The sequence below is a fragment of the Peromyscus eremicus genome, chromosome 1, assembly GCF_949786415.1.
Source record: "Peromyscus eremicus chromosome 1, PerEre_H2_v1, whole genome shotgun sequence".
Taxonomy (NCBI): Eukaryota; Metazoa; Chordata; class Mammalia; order Rodentia; family Cricetidae; genus Peromyscus; species Peromyscus eremicus.
In genome coordinates, this window is record NC_081416.1 from 79,832,902 (window position 1) to 79,854,220 (window position 21,319).

The 21,319-nt window shown below is 44.8% G+C and overlaps 1 protein-coding gene across 2 annotated transcripts in view; it reads right to left on the minus strand.

Annotated features, from left to right (window-relative positions):
• Window positions 1–1,398: 1,398 nt before the first annotated feature.
• Window positions 1,399–21,319, minus strand: part of Prkcb (protein kinase C beta) — a 239,535-nt gene continuing 219,614 nt past the window's right edge. The window contains exon 17 of one of the 2 annotated variants that reach the window (XM_059267354.1): window positions 1,399–2,055. In XM_059267354.1, coding sequence (XP_059123337.1) covers window positions 1,903–2,055 — 153 coding nt within the window. In that variant the 3' untranslated portion in view covers window positions 1,399–1,902. Of the gene's footprint in view, window positions 2,056–8,043; window positions 8,214–21,319 lie in introns of those variants that run through there. The other variant, XM_059267345.1, reaches the window with a different exon arrangement.

Genomic DNA, 21,319 nt, shown 5'->3' on the forward strand with positions numbered 1-21,319 from the left:
GTGCCTGACCGAGCACTGGTACCTAGTGCTCATTAAATGAAAGATAGGTCAATCTGTAGCATATTGAGGAAGTAGGAGAAGCTGACAGGGATTGATAACTGCCTCACTAATACAATCTGAAATGGGCCACATTGCCAAACGTCTATAGAAATCCATATATTTTTGTTTTCATATATGCTGCGTGGAACCACAGTTTCTCAAGTTTGAAGTTGGCTTCAGCCAATTTTCACTGGCAGAGTTTCTAAACTTCTCCAAAGATGAGTTCACTAATAAATAGATCCATGGATTCACTGTCTCTGCCCATTTACTCCATTTGCTGGGGCTCCTCCAAGAGAGGGGATGAAAAAATCGTAACATCAGGATGGATGTGGTATATGAGGGGTTTGCTCTTTTCTGCTCCCCACCAGCCCTAGCAGATACAAAGGCATGTGCTACAGACTGCATTACTGCACATTTCCAAAAGAAACCAGAAGCATGACTCCACTGAGAGATGAATGTGGCAGGCTGGCACCGGTGATTCAGTGCTGTGCCACTCTGTGCTGGGAGTGCCACTCTGTGCTGGGAGTGCCACTCTGTCCTGGGAGTTCGACTCCTTAACTCACCAGCAGTGTTCAGAAGAAACCCTCCCTATTTTTCCATGTTTCCTTGGGCCTTCCTGAGCAAGTATGGCTATTGGGAAAAGTGTGTACATTTTTATTCCTCTGTGAGTGCTGAATTAAATTAGGGTTAAACAGAAACAAATATAAACAAAAACCAGGAATTCCAATAACATCCTCGAGGACCACAAGTGTTCAGTCTGTACTGACACTAGCCTCCTTGCTGATTTTTATCATAAAGTTTTTATTAAATAGTCTGAATTTATTTTTGGCTCAGCAGCAGGTAGTGTTACCTGTTGACCCATCTCACCATCCCTCCCCACACTTAAAGATAAGGTTCCAAGTAGTCCAAGTTGGTCTCAAACTTGCCATGTAGCCCAGAAGAGGATGGCCTTGAGCTCCTGATGCTCCTCTGCCTCCACCTGAAAAATGCACTGGGATTGCAGGCATGTACCACCATTTCTAGATCAGGCAGTTCTGGGAATTGAACCCAGGATCTCATGCGTACTTAGTGAGCATTCTACCTTCTGAGCCACACCCAGCCCAAGAATGCAGACATTTCTTAGTCCTGCTGAACTATTTCCACATGGAAAGATAAGCCCAATCATTGCCAATTTTCTAATATTTACCCCCATCTGAAAGTCCACAAAATTCATATGATATGTTCCATTTTAAATATGTATAGTGATTTCAATGCAAATAAAATCAGTGCTAGTGATAGAAACTTGTCAGTTGGCAATGTCTGCGTGTGTTCCTCCCATCTGTGACTGAGTGTGTTTAAAAAGACATGTACACGAGAGGGTTTGCATGTATGAATTCAGTTTAATCATACCAATTCTTAAACAAAAAGTTTCCTCCAAGAGACAAGAGTTCACAGTAACTGCAAAGCTTACTCACAACTTTTAAAAATACCGGTCATGCTTAGGTAGCATTCAAAGGAGATAATAGAGAGTAACTGTAAAAACTTTGACCAGGAACATCAGCGTCTGACTTGAAAAATTACAAATACCGAAGCGTTTTGGTGTTGGACACAGTTAAGTTTTGACACTGTTGGTTCAGTGGACGAGTTTCTGGAAGTCTGGAAAATTGTACCTCTATCAGTGGGTAATGCGCTTATTCTAAACTAAACAGTTTCAAATGTAGAAAACAAACTAGCAAGCTATACATACAAAGAAAAGCCCTCTAAGACAAGCTCTCCACATGATGAATGCCAGCAGAGGCATCATGATCCTGGAAGACTGGAATTGGTAACAGACACTCAGCCTGAAGTCTTACACCCAGGCTCAGCAATGGAATCTGCATTCACCTACACATTAATGACAAACTCTGGGTTAGTATATGAGAAGCCAGCAAACTCATTTTGGTCCAAGTTCATGATGAAGAGTTTGTCAGTGGGAGTCAGTTCCACAGGCTGCCTGGTGAACTCTTTGTCGAAGTTGGAGGTGTCTCGCTTGTCTCTCTGCCAAATGGAAAGCAAACACATTAACACAGAAGCAGCAGCAGCAGCAGCAGCAGCAGCAAGAAACATGACCAGGACATGCCAGTTACCAGAAGGCTGAGAAAGGCTCCTGAGCAGTCAGCCCCGTGCTGACAGCTTTTAGAAGATGCATTCCGTGTACCGGCTTCGCTTCATAGTATATGCTGGCTTTGGGGGAGAAAAGTTGGTGCAAATTTTCTATGAGAAGAAAAGAATCATTGATTTCTTTAAGAATTGCCCTAAAGAGTTGTGTGTGTGTGTGTGTGTGTGTGTGTGTGTGTGTGTGTGTGTGTGTGTGTAAGGAAGTACTATGCTTTGACTTTAAGGTGAATTACATGGGTAACTATTTCTTTTCACAGCTAATGTCGTAGAGTTAGTTAGCTCTCAGATAGAGTATCCTGGAGGAAAACAACTCAATAGCGACCCCTGTGGCCAGGAGCTGACTTTGTTGAAGGAAAAAAAAAAAAGGAGAACCGTTTGAACACATTGCTCTCAGAAGACAAGACGAACGGCCAGGTACTGAAAGCAGATCAGTGTTCATTGCAAGAAGCTAAGCACTGTCCACCTCATCCTCATAATGTCTGAGACTCACCGGTGACCATCTCGACAGCCCAGCTGGAGCCAGGGTTGTGTTATAAGATAGGGCTCAAAGTTAGGCCAATCTCTTACGCTCTACTTAATTCATATTTTAGATTCAGCCTTCGAAATGAGATTGGTGGGAGCTAGGCTTTGGGATGCTGCTCAAAAGCCGACCACAGAGTAGAATCTGGGACTTCACTAGCCAGAGAGTCTCTTCAAAGATGTTGGTAGTGTGCTTTATAAGAAACACAATCCCAAGCTTGAAGTAAGATCTATGAAGGTGAGTTTAAAAAATGAAACTACTCAATTTTCATAGGTAATCTGGCCAGCCTGCCTACCTGCCTTTCTTCCTTCCTTCTTACCTGCCTGCCTGACTGCATGTGTATAGGCATTACTAGGTACAGTCTGAGGCAGGTTCTACCAGGGATGTGAATGTGGGCTGACTACTGGGTCTTCATGATGTGCTGGCCTCTCCAGGGTCCTTGCAAGCCCATTGATCCTCCCCATTCTCACCTCACCTGTCTTGAGAAGGCAAAGCTGATGTCCTTGCCTCCCATTGTTTGGTGTATGAGAAAGCCGAGACACAGATCAGTGAAGGGGCTTGCCCAAGGCTGTGCAGTGGGTTGATGATAGGTATCTGACGACATAGCAGCTAAGTTTGCCTCATTGCAGCTGTTCTGGCTGGAGAGACAGCCTGAGGGCTGTTTTCACGAGGCCTGGGATTCTCCAGCAACAGGCAGCAGGTGCCTGGCTGAAGCCAAGGTTGTGTCGTCACACTGGAGTTTGTTGGCTGACTCACTGTGGTCAACCTTAGTAGGCTTAATCTTTAACAGAGACTGGTTGGTGCAGATTTCCTGTTGACAGGCTCCACACTACTTCTTCTTGGATGCTTCCCTGAGACAGGTAATTCCCTACTTTCTACTGGGGTGTCTGAGTAGGGTTATGGGATTGAGGGGGACAAACTGGCATCAGGAGGTCATCTGGAAGAGTGTGGGCAGAGAGGAACAGGCTAAGGCTACTCATGAAGCTCTTTTCTACATGGTGGTCCATCTTTTGCCATGTCCTGTTCATCCCGGCTTTTGTGAAAGGTTCTAGGCTTGGGCACTCAATGTGATGCCTTCTGTCTCTTTCATACTGTCTGTTTTCTCTGTCCTGATCCTGCAGTCAGGGTGTCCGCACCCTTCTCGTTGTCTCCTGCGCATTTACTGCTTTGGGGAATTTGCATTGTTTCTTTCCAGGAGGGCAAGGTCCTTGTCTGTTCCTGTGCTATTGTGTTTCCAATGCCAAGAATAGTACCGAGCACACAGTAGGCTGTTTGTAAGTACTCACTGAATCAATAAAAGAAGACTTGATTAAAGGGGCACTTCCTTGCTTTTCCTAATTCCTGAGGCAGATCCCTCTTCACACTGAAGCAAAACGATAGCCGTTGTTCCCACCAGCTCTAAGGCTTACAGAAATGAACACTGCACTGGGAGCCAGTATGAAGTGAACTGTGTATGAGCAAGGTCCTGAAGCTATAAGGCTTGTGTGGGCAGGAGAAGGGCAGATCTGGGGCCAGAAGATAGGTAGCTCTTCTTTTGGGGTCTCTCCCTGTCTAGCCATCCTTACCTGAGAGGATGTAGTAGAACTTCCCTTCCTACCACCTCCACCTTTGGAAACCTTTTCTTATTCGTTATGCTTCAGTAAGCCAGGTATTCCACATAAGACTTCCTTTTAATGGGCTTCATCTCATGAGCAGTATCAGAAAATCCTCCAGGATTTTACCCTAGAATGTTGGGAAGGAATGGACCCCTTTGTTGTGACACTTCTTTTTGGGGTTGTAGCATCTGAAGCCACGTGAGAACAGAAACACTCATCCTAGGAAGAGCAGTAACTTTGCTGGCCTCCCATGGGTCTCTGATCATGGCCCTATCCTTTCTCAGAAGAGATCAGCGAGAAACCTAAGAAATTGAAAGGGCAGACTCATGGATCCAGACATATGATTGGTCACAGTTGACAACTTTAATTAGATTTCTTTGATTTAGTTTTTTTTCTTCAGTTCTCCCAGAAGTTAAATACTTCTTGTGTGTGTGTGTGTGTGTGTGTGTGTGTGTGTGTGTGTGTGTGTAACAATTTAAGCCTGTTTTAGGTGGGCTAGAGGGATCAGGATGTGACCAGCAAGGGTCACATGCTGTGATCAGCAGTATTCTAAAAGGGGAATGGTATTCTCCTGAGGGCCTGTGGATATGAGTGGTGTGCCGTTAGAGGTGACTCTCAAGACACAGAAATAAGTCATAAAATCAGGGAGCTCCTTCTCTTCACAAGAAGAGATAACATGGTGTTTATCTGCTCACATTGGGGGAGCTTCTGTAGTTTGATCAAATATGGGGACTGTGTCTTTTGGCCTTCTAGAAGAGTCCATCCCACCTACCATCCCACCTCTCTCCTTCCCTACCCTCCACACTATGTGACTGTAGCAAAAACCTAGGTTGAGAGGACACCCTCAGCTTCAAGCTGTGCTCTGTAGGGAGACTAAGAAGCTGCAAAGACATCCACGTGGATTTTCTTAAGAAGCCCAGAGACTCTAGACAGCACCATGCTTTTAATTACTTGTTTTATGACTGTCTTTCCACAGATGGTATGCTGGAGAAAGAGAGAAGGGGATGGGTTGCATCTTTATTATTTCTCACAATGATCCTGGCACCCAGCCTGGCACATAGTTGGTGCTCAATAAATGCTACTTGAATGGATAGAGGGGGCATAAATGGATGATTGCAAAAATAAATGAAAATATTTCTTCTTGGATAAAATTTCAAATTTTTCCCTAGAGTTCTCATGTGATGAAAGCTGTTTCTTGGTTTCCTCTGATCTAGAAAGTTGGGAGAAGAGGAAACATCAGGAAGTCTGATTAATGATCCCTTACTTCCACAGAAGCTTCTGGGACCCGCCTTCAGCCAGGTACACTAAGGGAACAGAGACTTTGGCTTAAGTATCTATTTCTAAAACTGTGGACCTTGAAAAATAATGGCAAGAATCTGGAAATGCATAGTGTAGTGCATATATTTACATATATACTATCTATCTATCTATCTATCTATCTATCTATCTATCTATCTATCCATCCATCCATCTATCCATCCTTCCTATATTATTTTCTAAGGTTGTCTCAGACCACTTGCCAATGGTCCCAGATTTCTCTGTGGTTTTCATTCTGAGCATATATCCAAAGCCTGGTGACTCGGTAACCAGATGAAAGACCCTACATAATTTTCTTGGGAGTGGGCATGTGGCTCCGAGATGTTTGTTTTGTTACAGAACAGACAGAGCCTTATGTTGGGAGGTCAGGATCCCTGCATTTGTATTGCCACTGACCACTCTTCAGAAAATTACTTCTCCTCTCCAGATGCCAATTGAGCCAATAACAAAGTGAGAGTGGGTTGCTCTGATCTCCCTCTGTTGGTAGCATCCTAAGATCGTCAGCTGGGACATCATGTTTGCTGTCCATGATCTAAGAGAGGCAGGCCCCAAGCTTGAAGCAGAGTGGCATGAGAGGCCAGGAAAGAATGACCTATGAGGGTCTTTATCTCAGCAGAACCCCAAGGCATTTTCTTCTTAAAGAGGAGGAGGTGTACTCCTAGGACACCAGTCCTTTGGTAGATTCTGTGTGATTTCTCAGAATCCCTGGAGGGCCTGGAAATTCTCTTTAGCACTGTCTGAGAGGAGCAGGGAGCTGAGTGGCAGGCAAGGGGGGGAGGGACCACCTCCTGTCCTCATCCGGTCAGGAGGCAATGAGGTCTCTCCCACCACTTGGCCTTCTGGGAGCTCGCTCAGCTGTTTGCTCAAGGAAGCTCACTTGGAAGAGTGGCGATTTGGATGAGAAGCTTAAGTACCTCGGGAATGTTCCTAAACTGCTTCTAAGCTTGAGTCTGGTGGGCATGTGGGCTCTGAATTCTGACAGTGTCGGGGGCTTCAGCTTGCCTGGCCCACCGCATTTGAGGCAACCAGGCATTCCCTGAATGGTCTCCAAGCCCTGCTCTCTGGCTGGTTGAACACTGAGGCTATATAAGATCCAGCTTCAGCCCCTTTCTCCTGAGTTCCTTCCTTGGGCCCTACTTTGTAGTGTGGGTCCTCATTGTTCAAAGAGAACAGTTTTCTTTGAAATTGGATTTCTTCTTTTCTGTCTCTCTCTTTTTTTTTTTTTTATTGTACCTTGATGCTAGGAGAAAAATATCAGAACACATTCTGAAGTGCAAATGAACATTTCCACAAACATCTTGCAAAATGACATCACACTGAAGAATGCAACCATCATGGTTTGGACAGATGGTGTCTTTCTCAGGGCCCTCTGTTAGTTCTCCAATACCAGCAGTACACGTAGACAAACCCCCTCCCCACAGACACAAGTCTGCTGGGCTCCATAGCCATCTTCTCAGTTGAACAAAGCAGGCCATTGTGGTTAATAACATCTGGACATAGTTTCTAAAGCATGTGTAACAAAGTGAGTTTGTTTTTTCTTTTGTTTGTTTGGTCTTTTTTTTTTTTTTTTTTTTTTTGCATTTCAACAATGACAGAAATTAAAAAAGCAAATAACGTTTGAAATGTAATGTAAAATCATGGTCCTTTGGGACCTTGCTAGAGTGACCATGTGCTTCCAGGAACAGTGCCAAATGCCATTCTTGAGTAGTTTGGGGGGTGAGGGTACCAGTACCAGACATACAGTATTAGAAACTACAGCGTGGTGGTAGCACTCAAGCTGGTTGCCCTTTGACCCCTGGAAGTGCTGCTTTTAGATTGATACTTGTCTAAAAGCGCATTCCGGTTTTTTGGTTTTGGGGATTTTTTTGTATTTTTAGGACTTAGGTAATCTTCTTAACATTGAGTTAAAACAATAAAAATAAAAATGTATTTTTAGCATGTTCTTTTCAAAGCTCTACTGCCTCCAGAACAGGCAGTGTGGAGGGATTCCCTCTAGGGCAAAGCAGCCATATCCTTGGATTCAAGCCAAGATCCCAGGCTGGAAAGTGGAAGAATATTGTTAGCATTCAATTCATCTATCCATTTTGTAGGGAGGATGTAGAGTGTATGATCGGGGTAAAAATGGCGGTGCAGAGAAGGGGGGAGAGAAAGCAAGCTTTTTCTCTCCCTAGTGGGTCTGTTAGCCGACATGCTCAGGATGCACATAGTAGGAGGACTTTGAGCGTGTTTCAATTATGCAGCACTTTCTACATGCCACCTGCATAATTCCATCTCCTCGAGATGCTCCAAACTACTTGAGGACATTTGGGTTCTGAAACATGGCCACTCTAGCCTCATCAGAAAAGAAAACACAGATGTAACTTGGCAATGATTAAAAAAAAAATGTCACCATGATAGCTGTTGAGCCTTGAATGACAGAAATGAAGGACGGAGATCTACAGATCTACTTAGCTCTTGACTTCAGGTTTTAAAAATTCAGAGTTAACAAAGGAAAATCCTTCGAATTCTGATTGGTCAATATTCCTGATGACTTCCTGGTCAGGAGGTGTTAGGACTGGTGGATGGCGGGTGAAAAACCGGTCGAAGTTTTCAGCATTTCGCCCACACTATGAGAGGGGGAGAAAAGAACTTGTGGTGGGTGGGAAAAAAAAACAAACAAAAGCCAAAATAAAACAGAACTGAACAGAACCGGGTGTGGTTTTCCTCCAATCCCTTCCCTTTCCGAAACTCAGAGGTTGTTTCAATGATCAGGAATGAGAGCAACGTAAAATGCAAAATTCTCATGACCTTTGGAACCTGACCTTGGGTTCCCACCCTTTGAGTGCTGTAGCTCTCAGGCCAGTCCTGGTTTCCTTTTGGGAAGTCAGGAAATGCATGACAAAGGCATGAGATGGTGGGGCTAGTAGCATGTGGCATGTCCCCACGGCATCACCCACCCCCATCGATTCAGACAAGGCCATCTGTTGGAAGAGATGGGATTAAGGTATGTCCCATCTTTAATGGGTGGCAGATGTCAAATAATGGCCCATTCATACATCACCTGGCGAGCTCAATATTTATAGCAGCAGATCCCTTAAAGTGCCATCCTGCTGCTCTTGATCAGGAACCATAGGTATTTCTAGCTCAACAGAATATAGTTTTCAAACACCAGCCAGTGGAGGAAGATCCCAACCATAACCTCTCAGTGGCACCACAAAGTCCCTCTGGATTAATCCTTGACCCTTAATTACAAGGTTCCAGGAGGTGAAATCAATCTTTCTTTCTTCAAATAAGAAGACCTGGTGTGGGAGGAAAGTCACATGCACATGCAGAATTCCTGCCTAAGGAAAGGAGATGAGTTGCTACACTGAATTTCTGGCTCCTTTCCAGCATAACCATGTACACAGAAGCCCTCAGCAATCTGGTGTCTACAAGAGGTGCTGTGGTTTGAATGTACAGTGCCTCCCACATGATGAAGGGTTCAAATACTTGGTCCTCGGTCAGTGGCACTGCTTTGGAAGGTTGTGGAACCCTTAGGAGATGGAGCCTTGCTGGAGGAAGTGAGTTAGTAGGGTGCAAGCCCTGAGGTTTTATACCTTGGCCGTACTTGCTGCATGCTCACTGCTTCCTGGCTGCTGATGCAGCATGACCAGGCACCTTGCACTCTTGCTGCTTACCGAGTATTTGACCACAACGATGAGAAGAGCAGTGCAGGAGGCAACATCAACCTAATCCTATCACAATGTGAGTCATAATAACGGCAGGTAATCCATACTGGGTGTTCGCCCAGGCTGCTCACCTGGCAAAGAACTTCACCCAAATTATCTCATCGAACCCTCGCAATGGCCTTATGACATATATCATCGCTATGGCTTCAGTGGACATGGAGTTATGCATTTAAACAACTGGTCCCCAGCTGGAGGTACTAACTTGATAAGTTATAGAATCTTTGGGACTGTGGCTTAGCTAGTGGAAGTGGGTCCCTGAGGGCAGGCTATGAAGATGGTATTCGCTTCTGATTAGGTCTTCACATTCTGCTTCCTGCCCGCCACATGACCAGGTGTCTCACACTGCTGCCACCAATGCCTTCCACACCAAAGTGGACCAATATCCTCGGAAATTGTGGATCAGAATAGACCCTTCCTCCATTAAGTTGATTCTTTTGGGTATTTAATCACAGTTAAAAAAAAAAAAAAGTAACAAACACAAATATTATCCTCCATTTTATAGAGAAGGAAGCCGAGGCCAGGAAGATCAAGTCATCTGATGCTCAAGGTCAAGCAGCTAGCTATTGGCAATGCTGTAGATGGAGCTGGATCCACCTAACATCAGAGCCAGGATCTCTGGCTGCACATTTACGAATATAGCCAATAGACTAAACAGTGGAATGGGGCGGAAGTGGGAGTGAACTCATGGCTCAGGTGCTGCAGACACTGTTTTGATTGACAGAGAACATGGTTATCTCAACAGCAGAGACAACACATGGGAAAATTCAGAAAGACAATGACTGGCGATTTCCATTTGGGGATATGATGGTTTTAAGAGGCCAGTGTACATCTAGCTGAGAACTAAGGGGGGTGTTATGGGGCTCAGAAAAGACCTTGAAAGAATCTTTCAAATGGCACACCAAGTAAGGAGGGTATGGATAATAGCAGAAATGGCCACCATGCACTCTCCATGTAGCTGGCATGTCCTGAGTGGCTTTGCTCACAGTACCTTTTAAATTTATATGCTAACCCTTCAAGGCACAGATTTTACTCCCATCTGCCAGTGATGAAACTTCCCTTAACACTGTCCTAGAGCCACAGGGGAACCAGGAGAGAGCAACTCAGACTCTCTAAGGACTGAAAGAAGCCACAGACAGAAGCACTGTCATGATGGAGATGCCTCTAAAAAGTCGGGCAGGAAAGTTTGCTGAAAAGAAGTTATTGGATTTGAGAGTGTTCAGAAGGGACACTGGGGGTTGCCTGAGGTCTTGTCACTGGGAGAGTGAGAGAACATTGACAGAAGGACCTGCAAGTGTCTTTGTGGAGCCTTAGCAAAGGGCAGGCACATGGGAGCCACAGCTGCTGGCTGAACAGAAGTGAGTCCGGGTTCTGTGTCCTGCAAACAGGGCTTGGAATCTTGGCATCTCGTTGATCACTGGCTGTACAACTCTGGGACATTTCCTAATGTCTCGGGTTCCTCTTTTGTAAAACGGTGACAACTGTTTGGGGTTGTGCTGAGGAGGACAACAATAGGAAGTGATGTGCGTGACAAGGCCTGGGATCCTTACTTGTTTCCTCTGTGAAGCGTCACCCACAGTGTGCACTCCTGAACAGAGGTTAGTTCAGAGCTCCTTAAGTTTTAAATACTGAAGACACAGATCTGAAGTTTTAAAACTCTTGTTAAGCTTAAAGAAATATACTTTGGGGCTGGAAAGATGACTCAGTTGGCAACGTGCTTGCCACTCAAGCACGAGGACCTGAATTCTGTCCCCAGCATCCATATTTAAAAAAAAAAAAAAAAAAAAAAAAAAAGCCAGGCACAGTGGTGTGTGCCCGCCATCTCAGCTTCAGTGAGATGAGGACAGAAAGGTTCTCTGGGCTTGCTGGCCAGCCTGATTCAGTGAGAGACTCTGCCTCAAAAAAAAAAAAAAAATTGGGAGGCCATTGAGGAAGATACCTACTACATCAACCTTTGACCTTCACGTGCACATGCGCGCACGTGCGCACGAGCGATCGCACGTGCACACACATGAACACACATCAACATGCATACATACCACACACAGTGCACACATCAACTTTAATAGACGAATAATACTCCCATTGTGAAAATGTATCTCATATTCACTCTGCTATGGGAAATTTAAAGGCCCAAACGATAAAAATAAAAGGACATGAAAAGGCAAATTTCAAATTATGCAAAGACATGTGTGTAAGAAAGTTCTAGGGGAAAAAAAGCTTAAATAAATGTATTTACAATCTGAGAGTGAAAAAGACATTTCCAAAAAGACATTTCCAAAGGGTCAAAACCAAGAAGCAACAAACAAAATTCTGCCTATTGATGTTAAAAACTAGAAATGTATGTGTAGTTAAAAAAAAAAAGAAACAAACAAAAACTCCAAAAAACAACAAATAAGCCTAAAGGCTAATAGCAAACTAGATAAAATGTATTTGTAACACCTACTACAGAAGGGATCATTGACTTATAAATGTGAATTATAAGTTAGGTGATTATGTGTGATTATGTTCTAAGAAGAAAAAGATAGTGCAAAGGAAAATTATAAAGGGGAAAATTTAATTTTCTTTTTTTGGACACAGGGAACTGAACTTGGGGTTTCACATACACTAGAGGAGTATTCTCCCAATTGGCTATATTGGTAGCCTGAGAAATCTATTTTTAAAAAGATTTACATTTATTTTAAATTATGTGTATGTGTGGTAGGTATGTGCACTTAAGTACAGGTGCCTAAAGAGGCCAAAAGAGAGAGTCAGATTTCCAGGGGCTGGAGTCACAGGCTACTTGCTAAGCACACTGGGAGCTGAAACTGGGTCTTCCGCAAGAGCAATATTGTGCTCTTAACTGCTAAATCAGCTCTCTAGCCACTCAGAGAAAACTATTTTAGAGATTCAAACTACACAAAATGTGCTCAAACTTGATTCACAATTAAGGAAATGGCCTCTGAGGATGTGCTTGGTGAAGCAGGTAAGGGGCAGTGTCAGTTGATGTCTCATAAAAAAAGCATTGCATGCAGGGGCACTGCACGTGCAAAAGCCCTGAGGCGGGAATGTGCTTGCTGCCATCCCCAATGAAGCCAGAGTGGGAGCAGAGTGACCAAGGGGCAGGAGGGACAGGGGAGGTCACAGAGAGGGACGGGAACCCGAGCATGATCCCTATGGCCATGCAAGGACAGTGAATCTTCATCTCAGCTTGGTAAGCTCTAAGTGACATGATCAGCTGTGTTTAAATGAGGTCACCAGTGTTGTCTGCAGAGCAGGCTGTGTGTGACAGGGGTGACACTAGGAACAATGTGTCCAGGTAGAAGACTGTTGACACGTTTAGCTGAGAGAGGATGAGGGCTTGGAGGAAGCGGGTTGCAGAGAAGATGCATTTGGACTTGGGCTATAACACATTGCACTTAGTGTTGACGTGACGTGCAGGTGGGTTGGGAACTGAAGGAGGAGTTGGTGTCCTTGAGTCTTTGGCTTTAGCTGCTTGGAGAGGGAGTACCACTCAGGGTTGAACATACTTGCAGGGAAGGGGATTGGATCCTTGTTTTCCTTCCTGGTAAGTTTGAAATGACAGTGTGGAAGCCAGGAGGCTGGTAGGGGATGCAATGTGGAATGGAGAGTGTTGGGGGCTAGACTGGAACCAGGGACATTGAATGCAAATGATTATTTGTTGTCCAGAGGGGAAAAAGGATGGACAGGGTTCTGTGCAAATGGCCAAGTTGAGAGGGCTCCCTGGTGCAAGATGGCATGTCATAAGGGATTTCTGCTGCTGTTTTTTCTGTGGCCTGGATGTCAAGACCCAAAGGAGCCAACACTGGAGTCTTCAGGGGCTGTTTTACTTTAAAAAACCAGCCACTTCCCATCCCCACTAGGAGGAAGGCTGCTGATTTGCAGGGCTCCCCAGAGGCTGAGAAAGGAGCTGAGAAACAGCTTCTAGCAGTTATGCACCCCCACCCCCACCCCTTCCTAGAACAATGAAATCTTTAAGTGAGATAGCACAGAGGAGATGCAGGAAGTAGGGGTTAAGGAAGGGGGCAGAGCTGCTACGGGGTGTGATTTCCCTGCTAATAAGCAGCTTACGGGCTGGCAGATCACAGCCTCCCTGTTAAGTGTTTCTGTGTTTTTCAAATGGACCTGTCACTGCCCATTAGTTTCAGGGGCGCTCCCTAAATGGAGACGTCAGCCCTTGGGAGGCAGAGCCTGGGATCTGTTCTATGTCTGCTGTGTCCTTGGAGAGAATGGGCAGCTTGGTGGCTGGGATCTAATTATCAACGTAGCCTGGACCACACCTGCCTCCCTGACTGTCCTGGGTAGATACTCTAGCCTCATTTAGCTACTGGCAGCAAATCCAACCTCCTTGTCATCAGGGTACACCAGAGAGGCCTCTGGCATAGGGACAGGGGATGAAGCCAACTAGGGTACTTAAACCACAGGCACCTATTCTGGGAGTGGAGTGAGTGAGCAGTTTTGCCTGATAGAATAATGCTCGCTCGTGGATCTACAAGGCTAGACAGAGAAGCTGCTCTGTGAGCAGTTACAAAGCAGCCATGCCCACCTCCTTCTAGTTTCTGATGCAGTAAGTTGCCAACAGCTTGGAGTGTGGCTACTGAGCGTGGGGTTGGAGCGTTGCTCAGCAGTTAAGCGTGTACTGCCCATGCGGAGAACCCTGGATTCCATCCCCACCACCATGAAAACAAATGGATGTGGTGTTTGTGCAGCTACGCCCATCATAAGGATTATTCAAAATGCCAAAAGACAGTAGAACCCACATACTTATCCCAGGAGCCACTTTCCAAGCCCCCTGGCCCAGGTTGCCTGAAAAGGTAGATAACACCAAACCCTCTATAGACAGCTTTTTCATTTAACTTATAAATTAGACATAGTAAAAGATTAACAATAAAGCAGATCAATTACAATAATATATTGCATTAAAAGTTTTTTTTCTTCTTCTTATGATAACCTAATGGTTTTGGACACCGTTACTGACAGGTAACAAAAGGGAACTATGGATGGCGGGGAGCATTCTAGGCCTTTGGCTTGCTTTGTCTCAAATACCTCCCATCGCCCAAAGTCCACACTCTTCGCTTGTTCGTTTATTTTGTTTTGTTTTGAGATGGGGCTCATTGTGTAGCCCTGGCTGGCCTGGAACTCACTTTGTAGATCAGGCTGGCCTTGAACTCACAGAGATTAAAGGCATATGACACCACACCTGGCCTCAAAGTCCACACTCTTTAGAATGGCTTCCTATCGGTACTTGGCATGGTCTTCTGGTCCATCGCCCCTCTGCCCCTATCCACCAGCCTGCACCACAGTAGAGCCAAATTGACCTGCGTTGGTTCCGAGGATACTCACATAAACGTCTCCTCTCCACCTTTGTCCAGGACGTTTCCTCTAAGAAGAACTTGTGCCTCCCACCTGTTCCACTGTACCCACTCGTTTCCATACACCCTGACTCTAGAAGGGAGTCACATCCTTACAGGCTTTTCCTGGCCCTCCCCTATGTTCCCATAGCCCATGTGGACATAGGATGTTAACCAAGGGATCATCACAGTATGAAAAAATGAGAATCATCTATTAAACAACAGGGAAAACAGTTAAATAACAACACATCTATTTGATGTATCACCGTGTAAAAATCTTTGAAAAATTAAAAAAAAAGATGTGGAAGAATGTCCAACAATATTATTTTACATATAATTCTAAAATTATATCATATGTTTTCATTCTATAAATTACAATGTGTATGACAATGACAACCTTGTTTGAGGCAGGGTCTCTTTGTTGCTGCCTTTTGGGGGGTCCCCCAAAAACTCCAGACTGGTTGCCTTGAGAGTTTCTTGGGTTTCCCTGTCTTTAGCCACCTTCTCTAGCTTTATAGGAATTCTGGGGCTTCAAATTCAAGCCCTCAAGTTGTTATGGAAGTGTACTAACCACTGAACCATCCCTCCAGTCTAAGAAGGGTCTTTTGTGTTTGATACCGTTTGTTTTGTTTCTGTTTTCTTAATTATAATTTTAAAATAGCATGCCCCATTCTGTTTTCCTCCAGATATGTTCAAACACCACCTCCTCAGAGACACTGTTCTCTGTCTCCTTCAAATCAGGTAGCTCCCACATCCTCATCTCTTATGCCCCACCAGGACATCCTGTTCCATGTTATCAGAGAAACACACCACCTATGTATCGCAATCTGTCTCACACATTCATTTGTTTATCCCACTATTTCCTATTTCCTCTAGAATATAAGATTCATGAAGGCACAGTTACTTTTTCTTGTAATTGTTCAATACTCCGTTTCCAAGACCCAGTACAGGCACTCGATGCTAGTGAATGGATCAGCAATGGAGTCTGTTCTGCGCTTATGATGAACCAGGTGCTGTGTTAAGTACTTCCAAGCATCATGTCTCTTTAATCCACCTAGAGCTCTATGAAAAGCTCATCGTACAATGAGGGAATGTGCTTACAGGGCCTGACTGTCTGTGATTTGATCCCACAGGTGACAGATTCGGCCCCTCCTGTCAGTCATCTCCCCTTGTAAAAGCGAACTTTTCAAAAGCACCAAAAGAAACAAAATCTACTGCAATTCCACCTCACCATTTGTTTTATGTCCGTGTGTGCGTGCGTTTGTGAGGGGATTGCACGTGCCTGTGAGGATGCACACTCTGTGTGAATACGTGGAGAGGCCAGAAAAGGATTTTCAGCATCCTCCTGGTCCCTTGAGATAAAGTTTGTTTCTGAAGCAGAAGCTCGTCATTTTAACTAGCCTGGCCAGCAGCTAGCTGCCAGGATCTGTCTGTCTCCCCTTCCCCAACGTTGGGGTTATAGGCATGAGTGACGTTAACATGACCCTAGCAGTGAATCTTGTTAACCTGGCTTTTATGTGGATGCAGAGAACTCTAACTCAGGTCCTCGGGTCCTCAGTCTAACCCACTGAGGTATTTCCCAAGCCCCAGATCCTAACCGCTTTGTTAAGTGACTGTTTTGGTCTGTGTTCTAGATGACTGGGTGAAGAAGTGGATGGATGCTTTTTATCTTTTAAGCAGGTTTGGAATCATTATTTTTAATGTGCTTTAAAAAAAAAAAAAAACAACCTGACAAGATGGAATACACAGTAAACATTTTCTATGTCAACAAAGCATCTTCTTTTCCCATTTATTCCTCACCATCCACCCTAAATTCACATTGCTGCTTCAAATAAATTCTCATAGTTACTTTCTTTTTGTCTGCTTTTAAAGATCTAATTCCCACCAATCTATGAGATAGGTAGGGAAAAGAGTATCTCGTCTCAACAGGAAAATTGAAAAATTGACACTATATTTGGGGTCCTCCTGGAGTAAATCAGAAGAGGCAAGACCCATTGATGCTTTGGTTCTGTCACAGGTTTTCTACAGCACCCCACTATCCCAGAGCCTACATTCCACCACATAGCATGGCCTTGTAAGCTAAGATGACCTGAGGACTGGGCCTAGCTTCATTATTCCCCACGTAACCTGTAAGCAAGTAGCTGAGTTCCCAGCATCCACATGTTCTGTGAAGTTCAGATGGATTTACCTCCCTCATGAGCACAATGGTGGGAGGATGTCCCCGACTTACATTGAAGGCTTCATTATTAATGATGTTATTACTGTGTTATGATCATGAACAAGATTCACCATTAGGGTCAGTCTACTTATTAAGGTCAGCCATCATTCTTGTGAAGTTTATTATCAAGCTTAAAAGGAAGCTTTGTACTTGAAAGCTGTATATAAGCTCAAACGAAGGTGGTGGTTGTATGTGATTTCATGTATAAAATACAGAGACTCATTTTGTTTTGAAGCTAGGTAGCAAACTGAAATAGTTATTGCGCCTCTCAGAGTGGGGCAATTGGACCCTGCCCTTGACACTCTTCTGTTGATTAATTCTTTAGAATCTTAATAATTGTTTTCCCAAATCCTAAGAAGATGAAACAGAAAACTTGTTAAGAAAAACGTGCAAATGTAATCAAGATTTTAGAATAAAAGCTGTTGCTGCTGTTTTATGCACATCCAATATTTAGCACAGCTACATCTGATGCCAAGGGCTGATTCTGTTCTGCCAGTGAACATATGGGATGGGCATGGTGTGCTCTGGCTAGTGTGGGTCTCAGAGGCTCTGCTCTAACCCACCCGATATGGAAAATTCCACTCTGGTTAGTTATAAGCGTAGCAAGAATCGGCCACTTCAACTTTGAGGTCCACGCCTGGTGAGGTATGGGGGGCTGTGAGGTGTGGGAGATTGTGTGGTACAGGGGGCTGTGAAGTATGGGGGGTTGTGAGGTATTGAGGGCTGTGAGGTATGGGGAGCTGTGAAGTGTGGGGGGCTACGAGGTATTGGAATCTATGAGGTATGAGGGCTGTGAGGTGTGGGAGGCTATGAGGAATGGGAGCTATGAGGTATGAAAGCTATGAGGTATGGAGGGCTGTGAGGTATGGGGACTGTAAGGAATGAGAGTGCTGTGAAGTATGAGAGTACTGTGAGGTATGGGAGGAACTGTGAGCTATAGGATGAGCTGCAAGGTGCAAGCAGGACCTAGGACTTCAATTAGAGATTAGAGGAAAACTGTGTGTTTAGGCAAGAAGGGTCCATTTCTAGTCCTAGTGAGACTCACTCCCTTGGAAAGACATTTCAAGCAGGTCCACACACCGCTTCTGAGTTGTTTCGAAAATGGATTTAGGGATAGGGTAATTTTGTGCTAGTTTTTAAGGATACACACATTGTTAATAACAAATAGGCTATGTCATCTTCCTTTCTGGGTTATAGGGCAGATCTTAATTCTCCAGATTCTACTGTCATCGAATATGGCTTTCTATAGAGTTGAAGTTTCTACCAAGAGTAGCTGGAGAGACAGGAGAATCATAAAACAGAAAGAAGGACTTGAAAGGAAGAGGCCTGGGGGCAAAGAAGTGGCTGAAGTGCTTGCTATGGGAGCATTAGGGCCTGAATCCAATCCCCAGAACCCATGGAAAAAGTCCAGCAAAGTGGTGAAACACCAGTAATCCAGTACTGAGTGGGTGGAGACAGGCAGATTCACTGGCTGGCCAGCCTAAGTTAATAAGGTGAGCACTAGGCCAATAAAAGACCCAAATAAATAAGTAATAAATAATTAAAATGGTGGACAGAGCCCAAGGAATGACACCTAAGTTCTCCAGCCTCCATGCACCTGTGCACCTACACACATCTTATCCATGGGAGTGTACGCATGCACGCACGCACGCACGCACGCACGCACGCACGCACGTACGCACGCACGCACGTGCGCACAGACACACACACACACACACACACACACACACACACACACACAGAATGGAGAGATTCTGAATTTAGCTTACACCTACACAGTTGCCCCTCAAAATCCATTGTGGATTGGTTCCAAATATCTTTTTGTCTCTTTAAGTACCTCAGTTCTTGGATGCTGCAAATCCTTATACAGAATGTGGACATAACCTATGTATGTACATAGAGTATGAATCAGATGACTTAGAATACCTAAGGATGCAAACGCTGTGCAAGCAGTTATTATCCTGTTCCATTCCAGGAATGAAGTCAAGATAGTGTTCTAACACTATCTACAGAGGCACAAAATTTAATTTCTTTAAAAAAAAAAAATTGTCGGCACCCAGGCAGTGGGACTGGAACCTGTCCTTAGTGCATGAGCTGGCTGTTTGGAACCTGGGGCCTAAGCAGGGACACTTTGCTCAGCCTGGGAGGAGGGGACTGGACCTGCCTGGACTGAATCTACAAGGTTGAGCTGAATCCCCAGGGGAGTCCTTGCCTTGGAGGAGATGGGAATGGGGGGTGGGCTGGGGGGTGGGGGCAGCAGGAGGAGGGAGGACAGGGGAATCCGTGGCTGATATGTAAAATTAAATCAAATTATAAAATTAAAAAAAAATGTCCATTCATGGTTGGTTGAATCCACAGAAATAGAACCTGGAGACACAAAAGGTCAACAGTATTCATACACTCAAGAACGTATGAAAAGAATAAAGCAGAGTTTAATGTGTTGATCAGTGTCACCTCCAGGGTGAAGAGACGAAAGCAAGGAGCAGAGGTGGCCCACATTCAGATTGGATCGGAAGTGGAATTTGTTTACTTATTGGATTATGAGCATCTTCCCTGTGGTTATACCACTGCAGAGAACAACACCCCTCCTTCTGGCACTCATGAATAACAATCAGGGAGTGGAGCCTCATGAGCACCCCCACCACCACCACTTACATTATGAAATGTGGAGGGGTTAATCTCAGCTGCTCACTCACTGCATAGCTTTGGATGCGAAGTTTGATTTTTTTCAGATTTTCAGATTTTCTTGAAAGGAAGATCAAAGTCTGAAGTAATGAGGTCAAGAAAGACCTCAGGCCTGTGAGAGCAGGCAATTTCCAGGTCATTGATGACTCAAAGGGAGAAATGTCAATGGAGTGTCGGGAGCAGATCACACCAGAAAGGAAGAAAGAACAAATCGTCACTAGCCAGAGCCAGCAAGAACCAGCAACCTTTCCTAAGTTTGTGTGCAAAGTTAGGTGGGGCGGGCTTGGCTTCACAGTAAGGAGGGATGCCGTGTTCCCGAGAAGAGGTTTTTACAATAAAAACAAGCTGGCAGAAGATGGCCAGAGAGGAGTTGGATGGATAGCTCGTGTCTTGTCTACACAGCAAACATCTCCTCTTCTAGCAATAGAGAAACATCCTTCCTTTTTCATTATGCTTTGTTTAGCTAGGAACAGAGCTAGTCATCTCTTAGCTCAGGGGGACAGATGACCCAGGCCAAGCCAATTAGCAGAGCCCATCCCCCTGTGACACGGAATTGAAGAGAAGCATATGGCTGACTATCACCTCATAAGATTAAGTCTAAAGCTACCAGGAATTTTAGGAGAAAGCGCTCTTTCGGTGGAAGTTTCTGGGAATTCCAGGAGCTAAGCTGTTTGCTGCCATGGGCCTGAGACAAAGTTAAGCTCGAATGTGAACTTGATCACATCAAGAGATGTCTGGAGATCAGTCAAGCACACTTCTGGGATTCTAGATCATAAGACTCTGTCCAATGCATAATCCATCACTACGTTTACATTTTGAACGGACATTTGGAGGTGACGGAACCGGAAGGTAGGACCACTGGAGGAAGTAGGTTGCTGGGGATGTGCCTTTGGCCCACCCCTTTCCTGTCTCTGCTTTCTAGCTGCCACGTGATGGGCAGCTCTGCTCTACCATGCCCTTCTGCTTCAGTGCTCTGCCTCAGACAGCCTCATAAAGAAGAAAACAGCCAACCATGGACTCAAACCCTGAGCCAAAATAAACCTCTCCTCCTAGGAGTAGTTTCTGGTAGGCATTTGTCATAAGGGACGAGATCTTACCAAACCAAGGACCACAAAGTCTTCTGAGAGGAACAGTTGATTAGAGTTAGAGGAAGCATTTGAAGGAGAGAGGGAAATGGAGTCTCCTTCCCATTGTTTGAGGCCATAGATCCAGCCACATCTTAATATTTAAGGTTTTCTCTTAAAACTCAGCAGGAACCAGGATCCTGACTACAACCACATGAGCTCTGGTTAATGTGGAGGGAAACTGTGTGTCTACAGAGAGATGGGAAGATGGGGTTCAGAGCAGAAACTGAGGGAAGTCACACATTGAGGAGATAATGATGATCAACATAGCTATATCCTGATAGGCCAGGAATTTGAGGGGCATTCGTTTAAGCCCACCTACACTTCTCAATTTTTCCAGTCACTCAGGAGATGTGGTCTTGAGAGGAAAGAAGCTTCAGGGCCTGCCCAAGGGGCTTAGGAAAAGATGGCGTGGAAGGCAAAAGGCCCAGATGAGGTCATAAAGACTGCATCTGAGGAGGCTCCTTACTGCCCATCCTCACTCATCTGCTAAACAACAAAGCTGATGTTGAAGATGTTGAGTTATGGCTCCATTTGCCTTGTGGTCCACTTTTCGTTTTGATGGACAGTCTCCCTGGATCCTCTCACTTCTCTTCTTGAGTTTTCTCATCCTTTAGTCATGAGCTTTCT